At 53.2% G+C, this 14,320-nt stretch overlaps 1 protein-coding gene across 1 annotated transcript; it reads left to right on the forward strand.

The window, feature by feature from the left end:
- Nucleotides 1-970: 970 nt before the first annotated feature.
- On the forward strand, nt 971-14,092 carry TMEM161A (transmembrane protein 161A). Its single transcript, XM_031948153.1, has 12 exons — nt 971-1,339; nt 3,202-3,305; nt 3,535-3,615; nt 3,802-3,899; nt 4,393-4,549; nt 5,017-5,168; nt 5,816-5,876; nt 7,286-7,429; nt 7,560-7,676; nt 8,032-8,206; nt 13,044-13,140; nt 13,220-14,092. The coding sequence occupies exons 1-12, from the start codon at nt 1,337-1,339 to the stop codon at nt 13,468-13,470; spliced, it is 1,440 nt and encodes a 479-aa protein (XP_031804013.1). The 5' UTR covers nt 971-1,336; the 3' UTR covers nt 13,471-14,092.
- Nucleotides 14,093-14,320: the final 228 nt, after the last annotated feature.

Below are 14,320 nucleotides of genomic sequence, written 5' to 3' on the forward strand. Positions count from 1 at the left end.
GAATATTTTGACCATTACACTTGTGCAAAATGTATAAAGGAAGTTAGAAGCAGGTGGTGAGAGCAAATGGTCCCTGATTTCTCCAGTGCCAGAATAGAACCTTAGAAATTTCCACTGAGGGCTAGCCAAGCCTAAAGGATTATATGAAGGACACAGCTGGGGGAAATAACCAAAGTATGTTCTCTACATAAGCTACCCAAGTGAGATTATGGGAATGGCCTAAGAAGCAATGCCTTAGAAGAATGAAAGAATCCACTTTGTGGACTCCATGCTTTTTCAAGAGAGGTCATGCAATCAATCAATAAACATTATTAAATGCCTACTTACTAGGCACTGTGGTAAATCTGGGGATACAAAGAGGCAAAAGATAGCCCAGCCCTTAGAAGCTTATACACTAATGGAGGAAATAAGATGGCAACAAATATATACAAAGAAGCAGGATGGCTAGCAAAGCCCAGTCCTTAGAAACTTGTACACTAATGAGGAAATAAGATGGCAACAAATATATACAAAGTAGCAGGATGGATAGGAAAGCCCGGTCCTTAGAAGCTTATATACTAATGGAGGAAATAAGATGGCAACAAATATATACAAAGTAGCAGGATGGATAGGAAATATTAAAAGGGTCATTGAAGAATTCTCTAAGAGCTAGCTGACAACTGCTCATCAATGGTTCATTTGCATCATCTAATTAAGCGACCCAAGATAAGATCCAGATATCTGCTGACCCCTTATAAATCCATCACTTCTCTTTCTGGAGGTGGGCAGCTTGTTTCCTCAGGAATCCTCCAGGAAAGTGCAGTGGATTATTGTTTGGGTCGGGATTCCTAAACTATTCAAAGTTGATTATCTTTATAATAATATAATATAGCCAAAAGGCATTATAAAAAGCTTTTATATTTGATTGGTTGATTGATTGATTGATATTATATTTGACAGTAAATCCATTTACTCGGCCTGTAATACTTTAGATAAGTTTTCTTTCTCTAGGCGTGTTCCAGCAGCTGCAAGGTAAACTGCTCACTCTCGTGTCCAGCCAGAGGCTCAGCACTCGGAAAACTACAACTCCCGGCATGCCAAGGAATGCAGGTGTGGAGAAGAATTTCACCCGCCTCCTCCCCGGGCCGCTTCCTCTTTGGGACCTTTTACGCTCGATGATTGGTCCTGAGGACTGTCCGTCGGTGACGAACCTGGTCAGGATTGGTCCAGGAGGCCGGTCCATGGCGCGGAGACCTCGCCGGAGCCGGAGAGTCATTTAAAGGTCCCGGTGGGGTTCGGGGTCCGTCCTGTCCTAGGGTCCGGTCCGGCTTGTCGAGGGGCTGCCTTCGCCGCCAGGATGGTGAGGTTGGGGCTCGGGGGGGTGGAAATAAAAGCAGGACACCCCTACCCCCAAGTCTAGGAGGGGAGGAGGGAGACCCTCCGGTTGATGATAATTATGATAATTAATATTAATAATCATCCGATAATCGCTGACATTTGCATAACGCTTTAAACTGGCCGAGCGCTTCTCGTCCGCTAGTTCTCACCACTCCTTGGGTAGGAGGGCGCTGTCGGGGGGAGGGTGGTGATGATTCGTCCCATTTTACAGATGAGGAAACTCGAGTTCCGAGAGGTCAGAGGTACCTTCCTTGGGTCACACAGCAGCGGGCAAGTCTCTGAACCCACGTCTAGGAGAAGGTCCTCCGAGGCTCTCTGCACTAACCCCAAACTACCTCTCCCCTCCCCTCCCACCCCCTCCATTTAGAGGGTCCCCACCAAGAGAGGGGCTGGACTTGGAGTCAGGAGGACTGGCTTCTAGCACGCAGGAGCTGAGTGACCCAAGAAAGGTACTGTCTCCCTGGAGAACCCACCTCAGCAGGTGGTTGTGAGGACCACGTGGGGGACTATTAGTAGTATTATTATTAATTTTTCCACCCAGACCAGCGATTTTCAAACTCTGTGTTCTCAAGACTCCTTTTCACTCTTAAAAATTGAGGACCCCCCCCAAGAGATTTTATATTTGTTTCATCTATTGATAGTTACTTTATTAGGAGTTAAAACCACTTAATATTATAATGAAAAGTTTTTACCTTAGGGACCCTCTGAAAGGATTCTAGGCTAGACACCGGGGGTCCCCTAGACCACACTCCTGGGGAGCCAGCCTCAGAGTCCAGAAGAGCATTTTCAAGTTCTTCCTGGATGGTCTAGGTTGAGTGTTCCTGGAAAAGTCACCTAACCTCTCTTTATTCTTTGTGAATTCACAAATATCAATGAAATTACAGATGAGGGAGGAAGGAAGGGAGGGAGGGAGGGAGGAAAGAAGGAATAGAAGGAGGAAGGATGGAAGGGAGGGAGGGATGGAAGAACGAAGGAAGGAAAGAAGAAAGGAAGGGAGGGAGGGAAGGGAAGGGAAAGAAGGAGGAAAGGAAGGGTTTAGGCAAGAGGAGGGATTTATTAAAAATGAATAGAGGTTAGTTTTATAGAATGGAGAAAGGGACTGGAGCAGATATGGGGCCAGAAATTGAAGAAGTGTTCCTAGACCGTGGTTGCCCAAAATACCAGTCCAAACTTCTTGTTTGTTAACTTTGGTTGAAAAAATATTATAAAATGGAATTGGAAACCCAATCACCCTGTTGCCTAGACTGAGCTGAACTTGGGGGTGAGAGGAAAGGAGTAAGGAGCCCTTTGACTGGGAGGCTGGAGATTCCTATGCCCCCTCCCGCAGCTCTCCCCAAAACTGGACTCCTGCTGGAGTCACAAGTCGTCACACCCATATCTGTTGTGCTGTGGGTTTTCAAGACAAAAGGGCCAGGCCAGGAAGGAACAAGCGGGGTTCATCTGGCCCCCTGGCCCAGCTATATAGTCATCATGCCTCCTTTGTCTTCAGCTCATTGGGGTACAATGACTCAGGGTGGGGGTCTGGCCCTATTCAAACATCTCACTTCTGGGGGTCCTGGCTCATAGCCCAAAGGTGACTTCTTCCTCCTCCATCTCTTTACCATTGGGGGCCATCTCTAGCTCTCCCACGGCTGGGACTGTTTGTGGCTCAGGTTCCCTGAGGCCTTAATCTGGCCCAGGCTTCCCTAGGCCCAGAGCCTCTATTAATAGTCCACCCCAAGGTTGAAAGCTGGAGCAGCCAGGGCAGGTGGATCGGGTTTCTTGGGCAGTCAGTCCTGCAGCGTGGCTTTTGTTTCCCTACTAACATAGGGCTTCCCCCCGCAGGCGGTCATGGGCGTCCAGCTGGTCGTGAGCCTTCTCACGGCTAGCCTCATGCACAGAATGGCCCCGCATTTCTCCTTTGCCCGATGGCTGCTCTGCAATGGGAGGTGAGACCCCTGCTTCCTTTCCTCCTTCCCTCGCTTTCCCGAGGTCTCCCCCACATCTGACGTTCCCTCCTGGCCGCTAAGGCTTCTGGACCCTGCCTCCCTCCCTTATGGGTACCCAGCCCTCCTCCTGGATCCTGAGCCTATCTCTCCGAACCCTTCCGGATGGGTGCCCACTGCCCCGTCCCACTTCACTCCTCTCAGCGTCTCTCCATCTCCTGCCTGTCTCTAGCCTGTTCCGCTACAAACACCCGACTGATGAGGAGCTTCGGGCTCTGGCGGGGAAACCGAAGCCAAAAAGCAAGAAGGAAAGGTGAGCGGCTTTTCTCCCTGTCCCTGCCACCCTGGCCCCAGTCAGCTTCCGGGTCAGCCATCCAGGGGCCCCAGCCCCTCTCAGGGCTGCAGCCTGAGGAAGCAACACGCCTTGTGCTGGGAGGAGGGCAGTATTCTGGGGAGGGGGAGATCTGGGGGGCCTGATCCGTACTTCTCTCTGGCTCAGGAGGGCCAATGGCTTCAGTGAGGAGAAGCCTCTGTCTGTCCCCCGAGACATCAACCTTCAGCTGGAGACAAGCCCCATCACAGCCATTGATGCACTTGGTACTTACAGCCCCACCTGCCCCCAACCCCTGAGTGTGGGTGGGGGCAGCCCTTTTTGGATTCCCTTCTAACCTTTGATGGGGGTGGGCTCACTAAATGATGGGATGAACATCTACTGAGTGCTTACTGTGTGCCCAAACTGCTCTGAGTGCTAGAGCTTATGTTCCAGATCTAAAGCAAGAAGGGGCCTCGGAGACCAAGGCCCAATCCCCTCATTTTTACAGTTGGTGTAATTGAGAGTCAGGGAGACCATTCAGCGCCTGACTGATAAGCAGGATTTGAACCCAGCTCCTGGGACTCCAGAGCCAGGGATCTCTGCATTGTACTGTGCTCCCCACAGTGATCCCTTGAGTCCCTGCCAACAACAGAGCCTGTCTGCCCCCCCTTCCTGTTCTTTCCACGGGGTTTGGGGTGAGTGGGAGGATGGGGAGCCTGGCTGGTCTGGACCCCTCAGCCAGCCGTCAGCCAGCCTCCCTCCTGACTCCTGCCCCAGTGCTGAGGTACTTTTCTGAGTATCAATGGTTCGTGGACTTCGCGCTCTATGCCTGTGGCGTCTACCTCTTCACCGAGGCCTACTACTGTGTGGTGGACCCTGCCAAGGAGGCCAACATTGGGGTGCTCTGGTGTCTTCTCACCATCGTCTTCTCTGTGTATCCTTCAGCCCGGGGAGGGGCCTGTGCCCCCCGGCTCGGCCTGGGCAGGGGCAGAGAAGGAGCTGGGGAGGGAGCGTGGCAGGTAAAGCCAGAAGCACAGAACCTCAGAGCAGGGAGAGTGTCAGCAGGAGGGCCCTTAGAGCCCAGGAGGTCAGAGCTGGGAGGGCCCTTAGAACCCAGGAGGTCAGACCTGGGGGGGCCCTTAGAACCCAGGGGGTCAGGGCTGGGGGGGCATAAGTGTCAGACACCTGTACCCAGGTCTCCTGAGTGTCACGTCCAGGCTTTTCCTAGGCTTCTTGAGGGTTGCGCAAATATCTTACTGGGGACCAGGTAGAGTAAGGAAGGAGTCTACCTCAGGCAGTTTCCCGATCCCCATTCCTCCCCATCTCCAGACCTGCTCTCTGTGTTCCCCCATCCCACTGCCCATCAGACAGCCTGAAAAAATCCTTAGCTGTCCCCCCCAGCAAGGTGTTCCTGACCGTGATGCGCCTGTACTTCTCCTCGGAGGAGGGGGGGGAGCGTTCCGTCTGCCTCGCCTTTGCCTTCATCTTCCTGCTTCTGGCCATGCTGGTGCTGGTGGTCCGGGAAGACATCCTGGAGTTTGGACTGGAGCCAGGTCCGTGGGGGCCATGGGGCTGGGCCAGGGGCTTGGGGTTTTAGACAGACAGTTCCTGAATCTGAGGTGGAAGGACTTCCAAAGGCCCCAGGTGCTGTCTGTACCCCTGGGCAATCCCCCTCTAGTGTCCCTGAGGAGGGGGTCATCATGCCATTGCTTGGACCCCTCCACAGAGGTCATTCACAAAGCAGCCTTTTCCCTTCGGGATGACAACGACAGGAAGCTAACCTGTCATGTTCCCCCCATCTGCCCCTGCTCCATTAATCTTGCTTCTGGCCCCTAGAACCTAAGTGAGCGCCTACCCATTCACTAAGGCGGCTCTCATGCTCCCGCCAGAGGTTCCCGCTCTTTCCCTGGGTTTTGGTTTGGGTCCCACAAGTCTGGGGTTGGTGGGGAGCTGCACTACGATGGGCACGTGCGCCGTGAAAGGTTAAGAGGAAGCATTTTGTGTGTTAAGGCTGCAGAGCCAGGAAAGGCTTCAAAGAGAAGGTGGTCCTTGAGGGGGCAGCGTCAGAGGGGGAGAGAGGAAGGGCCTTCCAGGGGTGTGGGACGTGGGATGGTGGGGACCCTGTCCCGGCTCAGTCCGGCTCAGTCCGGTCCCTCCTGCTGGCCGTCGCCGATGTTAGCTCTTTCCCGTTCCGTGACAGGACTGGCCAGCATCACCCAAAAGTTGGAGCCTGTGCTGAAGAAACACGGCTGGGACTGGTGGTAAGTAGGTGAGCCGGGAGGGAGGCTGGGTGAGGGGAACCTCGCATGTTGGGATTTCCCAATGCTTCGGGTCCCTTCCAGAAGGCTCAAGGAACAGGTGCCCTAGAATGCCAGAGCGGGGAGGGGCTGGTTTAATTCAATAAGCATTCACTGGGGGCTAGATGGAACCGTGGATAGAGAACTGGCCCTGAAGTCTGGAGGACCTGAGTTCAAATCTGGCCTCAGATACATTTTCTGAATGTGTGATCCTGGGCAAGTCACTTATCCCCAATTGCTTCAGGGGGGAAAAAGCATGCATTAATGAGCAAAGGAAAAACTATTTGTTAGGTTAAGTGCAGGGGATGTAAATAGAAAAATAAACTGGGCAGGGAAGGTGACAAGGTCCAGTGGACTTGAAAGAATAGAAAGGTAGGCACAGTGTCAGGCTCACTGGATCCCTCAAACACAGCTGATTCTAATAGACTGGGTTACATGCTGAAAGCTTAGCACATAGTAGGCACTTTAAAAAGACCAACCTCATTGTATTCAAGAGGTGTGAACACAGTGCTTTGTGAGGTCTGATGGGGAACATTGCTTCCAACTGGGGAAGATCAAGGAAGGCCTCCTGGAGGTGGCATTTAGGGCATGGTTTGGAATTGTGTAAGTGAAGAATGGGGGGGGGGGGGAGAGAGGGCTTCCCTAGCATAGGAAACAGTATGGGTCAAGGGATGGAGGTGGGAGGTTTTGGGAGGGGAGTTTGCAGTGTGACTGGGGGAGTAAAATGAGGCAAGACTAGAAAGTACCAGGTGTACCAGGCCTTGAATGCTAGACAGAGGAGTATGAAATTGTTTCTAGGGAGTCAGGATCCTCTGAAGATAATTTAAGCAGAGGAACAGCATGATTAGATCTGGGCCTGAGAATGGCTGGGAGGGGGAGGGAGCTCAGGACAGACCCTGGGGCGGCTCTCCCTCCATTAAGGAGTCATGGAGAAGACAAGTTGCAGCTCAGGTTGGTGGCAAGGGAGAGACTGAAGAAGCACAAGAGAGAGGGGATGATGGCCAGGGCAAGGCCCTGGAGGGTTCAGGGTCAAGAGCACAGGTAGAGGGATTAAAGCCTAGGAATGTGGAAGGAGAAGAAGTTAATAGTGAGAAACTTGGAGGAGGGATAGAGGGAGGGCCCTTAGAACCCAGGATGTCAGGGCTAGGAGGGCCCTTAGAACCCAAGATGTCAGAGTTGGGACAGCTCTTACACCATAAAATGTGGAAGCTAAAAGGGATCTTGGGAATCACCTGGCCCTGCCTACTTGTACTTGAGGCTGGGGATGTGGAGTGGCTTGCACAGCCACAGTCCATGGCTGGCAGGGCCTCGGGCTTGGGGCTCTTTCCCCTACCCCATGTCCTTTGCTGACTGCTGCTGTATTCTTCCTGTAGGATCCCCCTGACCAAGCTGACCTTCCGCCTGGCCCTGGTCGCCGTGTGCTCTGTCCTTGGGGCCTGCCTCACGTTCCCCGGCCTGCGCCTGGCTCAGACCCACCTGGACGCGCTGCACCTGGCAGCCGATCGACCCCTGCTCCAGTTATGTGGCTTGGGGGAGGATGGGGCTTGCTGGGGTCTGGGGGCGCATGGGAGGGCAGGTCCCCCAGTATTTTGGGGACCAGGGAGGTTCCTCCCTGCTTACCTTTCCTGCCTCTCCCTGGAACTGCAGGCTCGCCCTCCATACGAGTTTCCTGGCTCCGGTGCTGATTTTGTGTCTGTGGATCAAACCCATTGCCCGGGACTTCCTCCTGCAAGCCCCCGTGGGAAAGACGGCCCCCGTCCAGCTGTGTGTATCCTGGGCCAGGATGGTGGGCAGGCTCCAGGGACCATGGGAGGGGCGGAGGGCTGGCAGGGTCTCCCCAGGGGCTTCAGGGCGCAACCAAAGTGCGCTTTGGTGCCAGAGCCCCCAGGACCGCCACCCGGTGCTTGGGTGACTTTGTCTGTGTCACTTTTATTCTCTGGGTTTGGGTCTCCTGTCCAGTTCTGTGTAACAGAGCCGAGCCTCTCCTGAGGGAAGGCAGATGCTGGAGGCTTTGCCCTAGTCAGGGCGGGCCGGGCTGGGGACCTCCGGCTGGAACTCAGCCCTTCCGGTGCCTCGGCTGGCTCTGGGGCCCCCTGACCCCTCCTCCCCACTCTTGCAGACTGTCCGACTCTGCCTTTGACTCGCTCCGCCTGTGGCTGGTGCTGGCCCTGTGCCTGCTGCGTCTGGCTGTGACCAGGCCCCACCTGCAGGCCTACCTGTGCCTGGCGCAGCGTTGGGTGGAACAGATGAGGAAGGAGGCCGGGCGCATCGGTGCCCTGGAGATCCAGCGCAGGGTAGGGGGGCCCTGGGGCGGCCGTGTGGGGTGTCTGAATGCACGTCCCGGTCCAGGAGAGAGCAGGGGGGCAGACCCGCTGAGTGATGGGCTGGGCAGGCCCCTTTTCCGGCCATGTTATCTCCTGTCTATCGAGTGATTTAAAATGACAGTAACTGGCATTTATTCGGGTAGTTTGGGGTCTCAGGGGATGTAGAAAACTGGACTCAACACCAGGAAGATCTGAGTTCAAAAGCTGACTAAGTAGCAGTGTGATCCTAGACAAGTTATTTAACCCCTAACTGCCTCAGTTTCTCCATCTGTAAAATTGGGACAATCCCAGGGAAACAAATGATGGAATAATTGTTCAGAACTTTGGAAACTCGGATGCTTTAATGTAGTGTCGGAAAGCTTGCCACGACCTCGTCTGGTGCTCACGAGAGCCCCGTGGCAGAGGTTTTGATCATCATCATCCCCTTGGTGCATGGAGTCCTTTAGATGGCCTTTGTCTGAGGCAGGATTGGAACTCAGCTCTTCTCTGGCCCCAAGTCCAGCTCTCTGTCCATATGGGGAGAATGGGAAATGATGAGTAAATGATTCCCATGCGAGTCCTCAGGAGGTTGGGGGAGGATTTGGGTTTGGCCCAGGTTGGATCTGGGTGGTGATGGAGAGCTTCTTGGGGAAGGTGGGAGTAGAATCGGGGAGAATGAAGGGCAGGAGACGGGGGTGTTCTTGGTATGTAGCGAAGCAATTCTGCCTCCTGTGCAGAGGGTATGTGAAAGGCTGGAGGTCCGGGCTTTCAGAGGTTGTGGGGGACAGCCATTGCAGGTGTTAAAGTGCCGGCCGAGAGATGCAGACTTTCTCCTTGGAGTCCAGGGGAGTCCTAGCACATGTGTGAGCAGGGGAGAGGGAATGTGGGAACAGACGATTTGGGAAGATGCCCCTGGGAGCGTGGGCAAGAGTGGGGAAGTGGGGAGGCTGTTTAAGATCCAGCAGTAGTCCAGGTGAGGGACCAGGGGTGGAGTTGGGTCTCGGGGTCCATAGAGAAGGAAAAGGCTTGGCAAAGACATAGTGGGGTGCAGTGATGGGTATCACTTCCATATCATTTCAAGCTCCCTTACTTTCTTCTAGTCGGCCCTTTCATCCCTCAATCATATTTGTTTTCTGCTCTGGAATCCCTCACCTCCTTGCCCCATCACCTCTTGCCAAATCTGGGTTCTGGGTTCCTCCTGCCATCTGCCTCCTCCTCTCCTCATGGGCTCAGAGAAGAACTGGAGAACGTGGCAGAACTTGCAGACTGGTGATCACTGGTTTGTGCTCCCCAGCTCCAGCCGGTCCTGCTGCAGCTGACAGTCCTTCAGTTGCTCCTGATTGATCCCCATCTCACTGCTCCAAAACTTCTCTTCCCCTCCAACCTCTCCCACCTCCTCCTGCCCTCTCACCTGGAGACTCGGTCGCTTTGAGGCTAGAGCTTACTTTTCTCCCAGTCTTTTCACCACAAAGCCACCATCTCCTGTTCTTGTCTCCTTTCCCTCACACTATCAGAGAAATGGCCCTTCCACTCACCCAGGCCACTCCCCACTTCTGATTGCATTCCCCCCTGTCTTTCTTAGCAGGTCACATTCCCCACCCCCCCAACCCTTTTTAAATATGCCTAAGTCATGTCCCTAATGACCTTTACCAGTTGGGCCATCCTGGAGCTGTTGTCTGTATCTCTTCCCTTTGCCAACTGCTTAGTCTTGCTTTCTAGGGGGAAAAAGTCCTATTTGCTGTTTTCAGTTACTCCCACTTATTCTATCCTGTCTTTATTTTTGTCTTTATCTTATTCAATATCCCTTCTTTATCATTCATCTAAAATAGCTCTCTCCAAAGTTACAAATGATCTAGTGATTTGCTTTTCTCCCTTCCTTCCTCTCCTTTCTTTTATCTTTCTCTTTCATCTCCTCTCCCTCCCCTCCCCTCCCCCCCTTCCTCCTTCCCTCCATCCCTCTCTCTCTCCATCCCTCCCTCTCTCCGTCTCTGTCTTTCTCTCTCCCTCCCTCCTTTATCTTTCTCAGGCAGCCTGTGGCTTCCTCCTCCCAGGAGCTCTCCACATCAGCCTAGACTTAGCACAGATAATTTAGCAGCTCAGAACTCCTGAGTCCAATTGACCCATCAGCCTTCGCCTCCTCCAAGGATTATGGGCGGGTGCCACCACGAGGAACCCAACTATGCCTTCATTGTCAAATCTTGTTTTCTTTTCTCAGCCCTCCTGCTGCTCCCACTGTCTGCTGCAGCTGGGTGGTCAAGCGCCCTGCCCTGGATTCTCTCTCATCCCTGGCTATTCCCATCGTCATTTTCTGCTCCCCTCTTAGCTGCTGAGCCGCTCCTCGTTCTTGTTGCTGCCTCTTCAGGCCTCCCAGCCCCCCAGATTCTGTCCCCAGCCCCTCCTTTTCCCTCTCACTTATCTCCCCAGCTCCTGTGGGGTTAGCCTGCAGATGACTCTCTGCCTCAATCTCTGCTCACCTACAATTTTGCATCTCCAGTGACCTCCTGGATGTCCCCGAGGAGTCCCAACTCCCCTCTTTGCCGGCTCTCTTCCTTCCAGCCCAGGTGGTAGTGGAACCAGCCTGCCCACCTCTCCATGGCCCTGACTCCTCACTCTGGAGCCAATCCCACCCCTCTCCTACCCACCGGAGTCCAGACCCTCCCCACCGCTCACCAATGATTGCAGCAGCTTCCTACTCCATCTTCTGCTTCGGGTCTCTGCCCACCTTCCTCTTCCTCTTCCCTGCTTCTGCCAAAGGAACTCTTCTGAAGGGCAGATCTGCCCAAACAACTCTAAGCGACTTCCTCTCAGCCGCCTCGTTTAGCTTTGAAAGCCCTTCATCGCGGGGCCCAGCCCGTCCAGTTTCTGGGTGTTGCTTCCCTTCCTGCCTTAGCGACCCAACCAGACGCGATTCCTCTCTCTTCCTCCTCCACAACGGCCTCTCTCCATCTCTGCATCTGCCAAGCTGGAAGACCTGGGTCTTCACTGTCTCCATGATGCCTTTCTTGTCCCCTTCTCCTGCCCACCCCAAGCTCTCTTGCATTGAACCACTTTAGATTTTGTTCTAGAGACATTTATGTAGATACTGGTTGTCTCCCCCTTTAGAAGGTCAGCTCCTTGGGACAGAAGTTAGTTCTTTTTTACTCCATTTACCCTGGTGTCCAGCACAGGGCCTGGCTTATAGAGGACAGACTTAGCAGGGATCTTCCTGTGTGCCTTTTGATTCTATTCCTTTGTGGGGAATCCCCTAAATGATTGATTTCCCTGGGAAATAGGATCTTCTCCACTTTGTAGCAGAGGAAGCTGAAGCGGACTGGCTTGAAAGGGCATTCTTGGGCCCATACCCATCAATCTGGTGATCGGGCATCCACACCTATTGTGCGCCAGGTCTGGGCGAGAGGCTGGCAACACAGACTCAAAACTTAAAGCCCCTGTCTTCTGGGAGCCTGCATGCCCTTCTATTAGGGGAGACATACGTATGTGTGTGAGTACATATAAACTCACATACATGTATATGTTAGATTCTATTCCATCAGGGAGCCTACTTATACACGTGTATATACATACGTGTACATGCAACACACATACATGTTGGTTAGACTTCTTTTCATTAGGGAATCCCCCATAGATCTATGTGTGCACACACATACATTTATATACATACATGCTTATTTTGTACATGCTTATTAGCTTCTGTTCCATCAGGAAAGTCTATATACATGTATTTCCAAAGAATCACACATAAACATATAGGAATTCGATTCCATCAGGGATCCTAGGTACATATATATACATATGTACATATACATATATGTATATACACAATGTGCATGAGCGTGCAGCCTACATACACATGCACATACATGTATGTGATACATTCTGGGCATGTATAAGGAGATAGTACAAGTATATGCTTGTATAGGCTCCTCTGATGGAATGGAGTAGATTATACACACACACATACACACATATACACACATATATGTTGATATGATACACATAAAGCAGTTACATAATAGTGTATGTGTTCATTTATAAATATACATGCTAACACACATCACAAAGTAATTAGCACTGGGTAGATCAGGAATCCTCTTACAAAGAAGGATTTTAGGCGACCTTGGAAAGAAGTGAGCGTTCACAGTGGGAGGGGAGAGCATGCACTCCAGTCATGGGGGATGGACAGACGGGGGGGAGATATAGGAAAAAGGCCCTCCGGGAAGGGTAGAGAGGCTGCAGGGCTCGATCCAGACTGTGAAGAGCCTGAGGAATTAGAATTTGGCCTTCAAGGTAATAGGGAGCCACTGGCGTTGCTTGAGTAGGGGAGAAGCCCACTCTGACTTGTACTTTGGAAGCTCTGGGCAGAAGGGCCTGAGCTGGGAAGGGATGTGAGTAGGGAAGCCGTTTGGTGAGGGTGGGATTCCAATCCAGGACTTGGGAGTCTGGTTCATTTCCCCATTCCCCATGTTGGGGACCTTGAGGCAGCACAATATAGCATAGAGAAAGATGTATTTGGAATCAGAAACTTGGGTTCAAACCCTGGCTCCATCACTGAGTGGCTTTGGGACGTTGAACAAGTCATGGATGTCTGAACCTTAGTTTTTCCATCTGTCAAATGGGGATGCGGTCCAGAAATGTCCTCCTTACCTCAGGGGGCTGCCGTGCTTTGTCAACTGAAAAGTGGGAGCTGTAATTCTTACTATTGTCATTATCCCCGAGGCTTTCCCCTCACCCCTCTGCCTGTGGTGGGCCTCCCCTGGAGACCTGGCCAGCAGCAGCGGCCTCTGGGACCGGAGGCTCCGCCCTGACCCTTGCCTCCCCCTCCCCTCAGATCACCCGGATTTACTGCTACGTCTCGGTGGTGAGCCTGCAGTACCTGGCCCCCCTCATCCTCACGCTGCACCTCACGCTGTTACTGAAGACTCTAGGTAAGGCTGGGGCTGACTGGGGGCCGGAGCGGACCGGCCCCGGCTCAGTGCCCTCACGGCTCACTACCCGTCCCCACAGGTGGCTACTCCTGGGGCCTGGGGCCCTCCAGCCGCCCCCCAGGGCCGCCCCCCGCGCCTGCCCCGGCCGCCCCCCCCGGAGACGACGAGGTGCAGGCCACGGTCTCCCAGATCCTGGGTGCCCTGAGTGGGCTCTTCTGCCCTGCCTTCTGTCGGGGCCTCCTGGCCTTCCTCACCTGGTGGGCGGCCGCCTGCCAGCTGCTCACCAGCCTCTTCGGCCTCTACTTCCACCAGCGCCTGGCGTCTTCCTAGGCTCCCTCGGGGAGGGCCGGGCTCCTGTGCCTGTCTGGCCTTCCTCTCCAGGTCTGCCAGCCCTGCCCTTGGCCCGGCATGTGCCAGGGCCGACAGGGAGCCTCGGCCTTTCAGCACCGAGCGGGGCTGAGGGGAGAGGGCGGCCGCCGCCTCTGCTCAGGACCCCTCCCCTGCACGGCCACCAGTTTCACCCACAGTGCCTGAAACCACGGCCCCCCGGAGCTCTGCCCTGGCTTGGACCCTGCCTCTCCTCCCTCCTTTGACCTCTGCTGACTCCTGATCTTTGACCAGGGCGATGAGAAAAGGGGTCACGATGAATTATCCTTTCCAGGAGAGGGACCGTTAGGATCGGGGTTAGAGCTGGGGGAGGCGGGAAACCCCATTTCTGACTCAGATGTGGAGGGAAGGAGGGAAAGACCGACTGACAGATAAGAGTCTCCTTGGCCCATGGAGGGTTGCTGAAGTGTTCTCTTTCCTCGGCTGAGTTTGCTCCTTATTTTAATTCAGGGGCTCGCAACCTTTTATTGTATCCCAGACCCATTTGGCATTCTGGTGAAATCTATGCACCCCTTTCTCAGAATAAAGTTTTTAAATGCATAAAATAAAATATATAAGATTACAAAGGAAATCAATTATATTGAAATACAGTTATCAGAATTTTTTTTAAGTTCATGAACCCTTGGTTATGGGCCCATTTAGTTCAAGAAAGGAGGATAATTGTTACCGTGTAGAAGGCTGTCAAGGCCATCATTGCTTGGGTCAGGAGGGTCTGCTCTGGGAGTGCAGTGAGTCTGAGGCTTATTGTAATCATATTTACATATTATATATTATCATTTATATATGTGTGTAT

Source organism: Sarcophilus harrisii, chromosome 1 (assembly GCF_902635505.1).
Source record: "Sarcophilus harrisii chromosome 1, mSarHar1.11, whole genome shotgun sequence".
NCBI classification, from domain to species: Eukaryota; Metazoa; Chordata; class Mammalia; order Dasyuromorphia; family Dasyuridae; genus Sarcophilus; species Sarcophilus harrisii.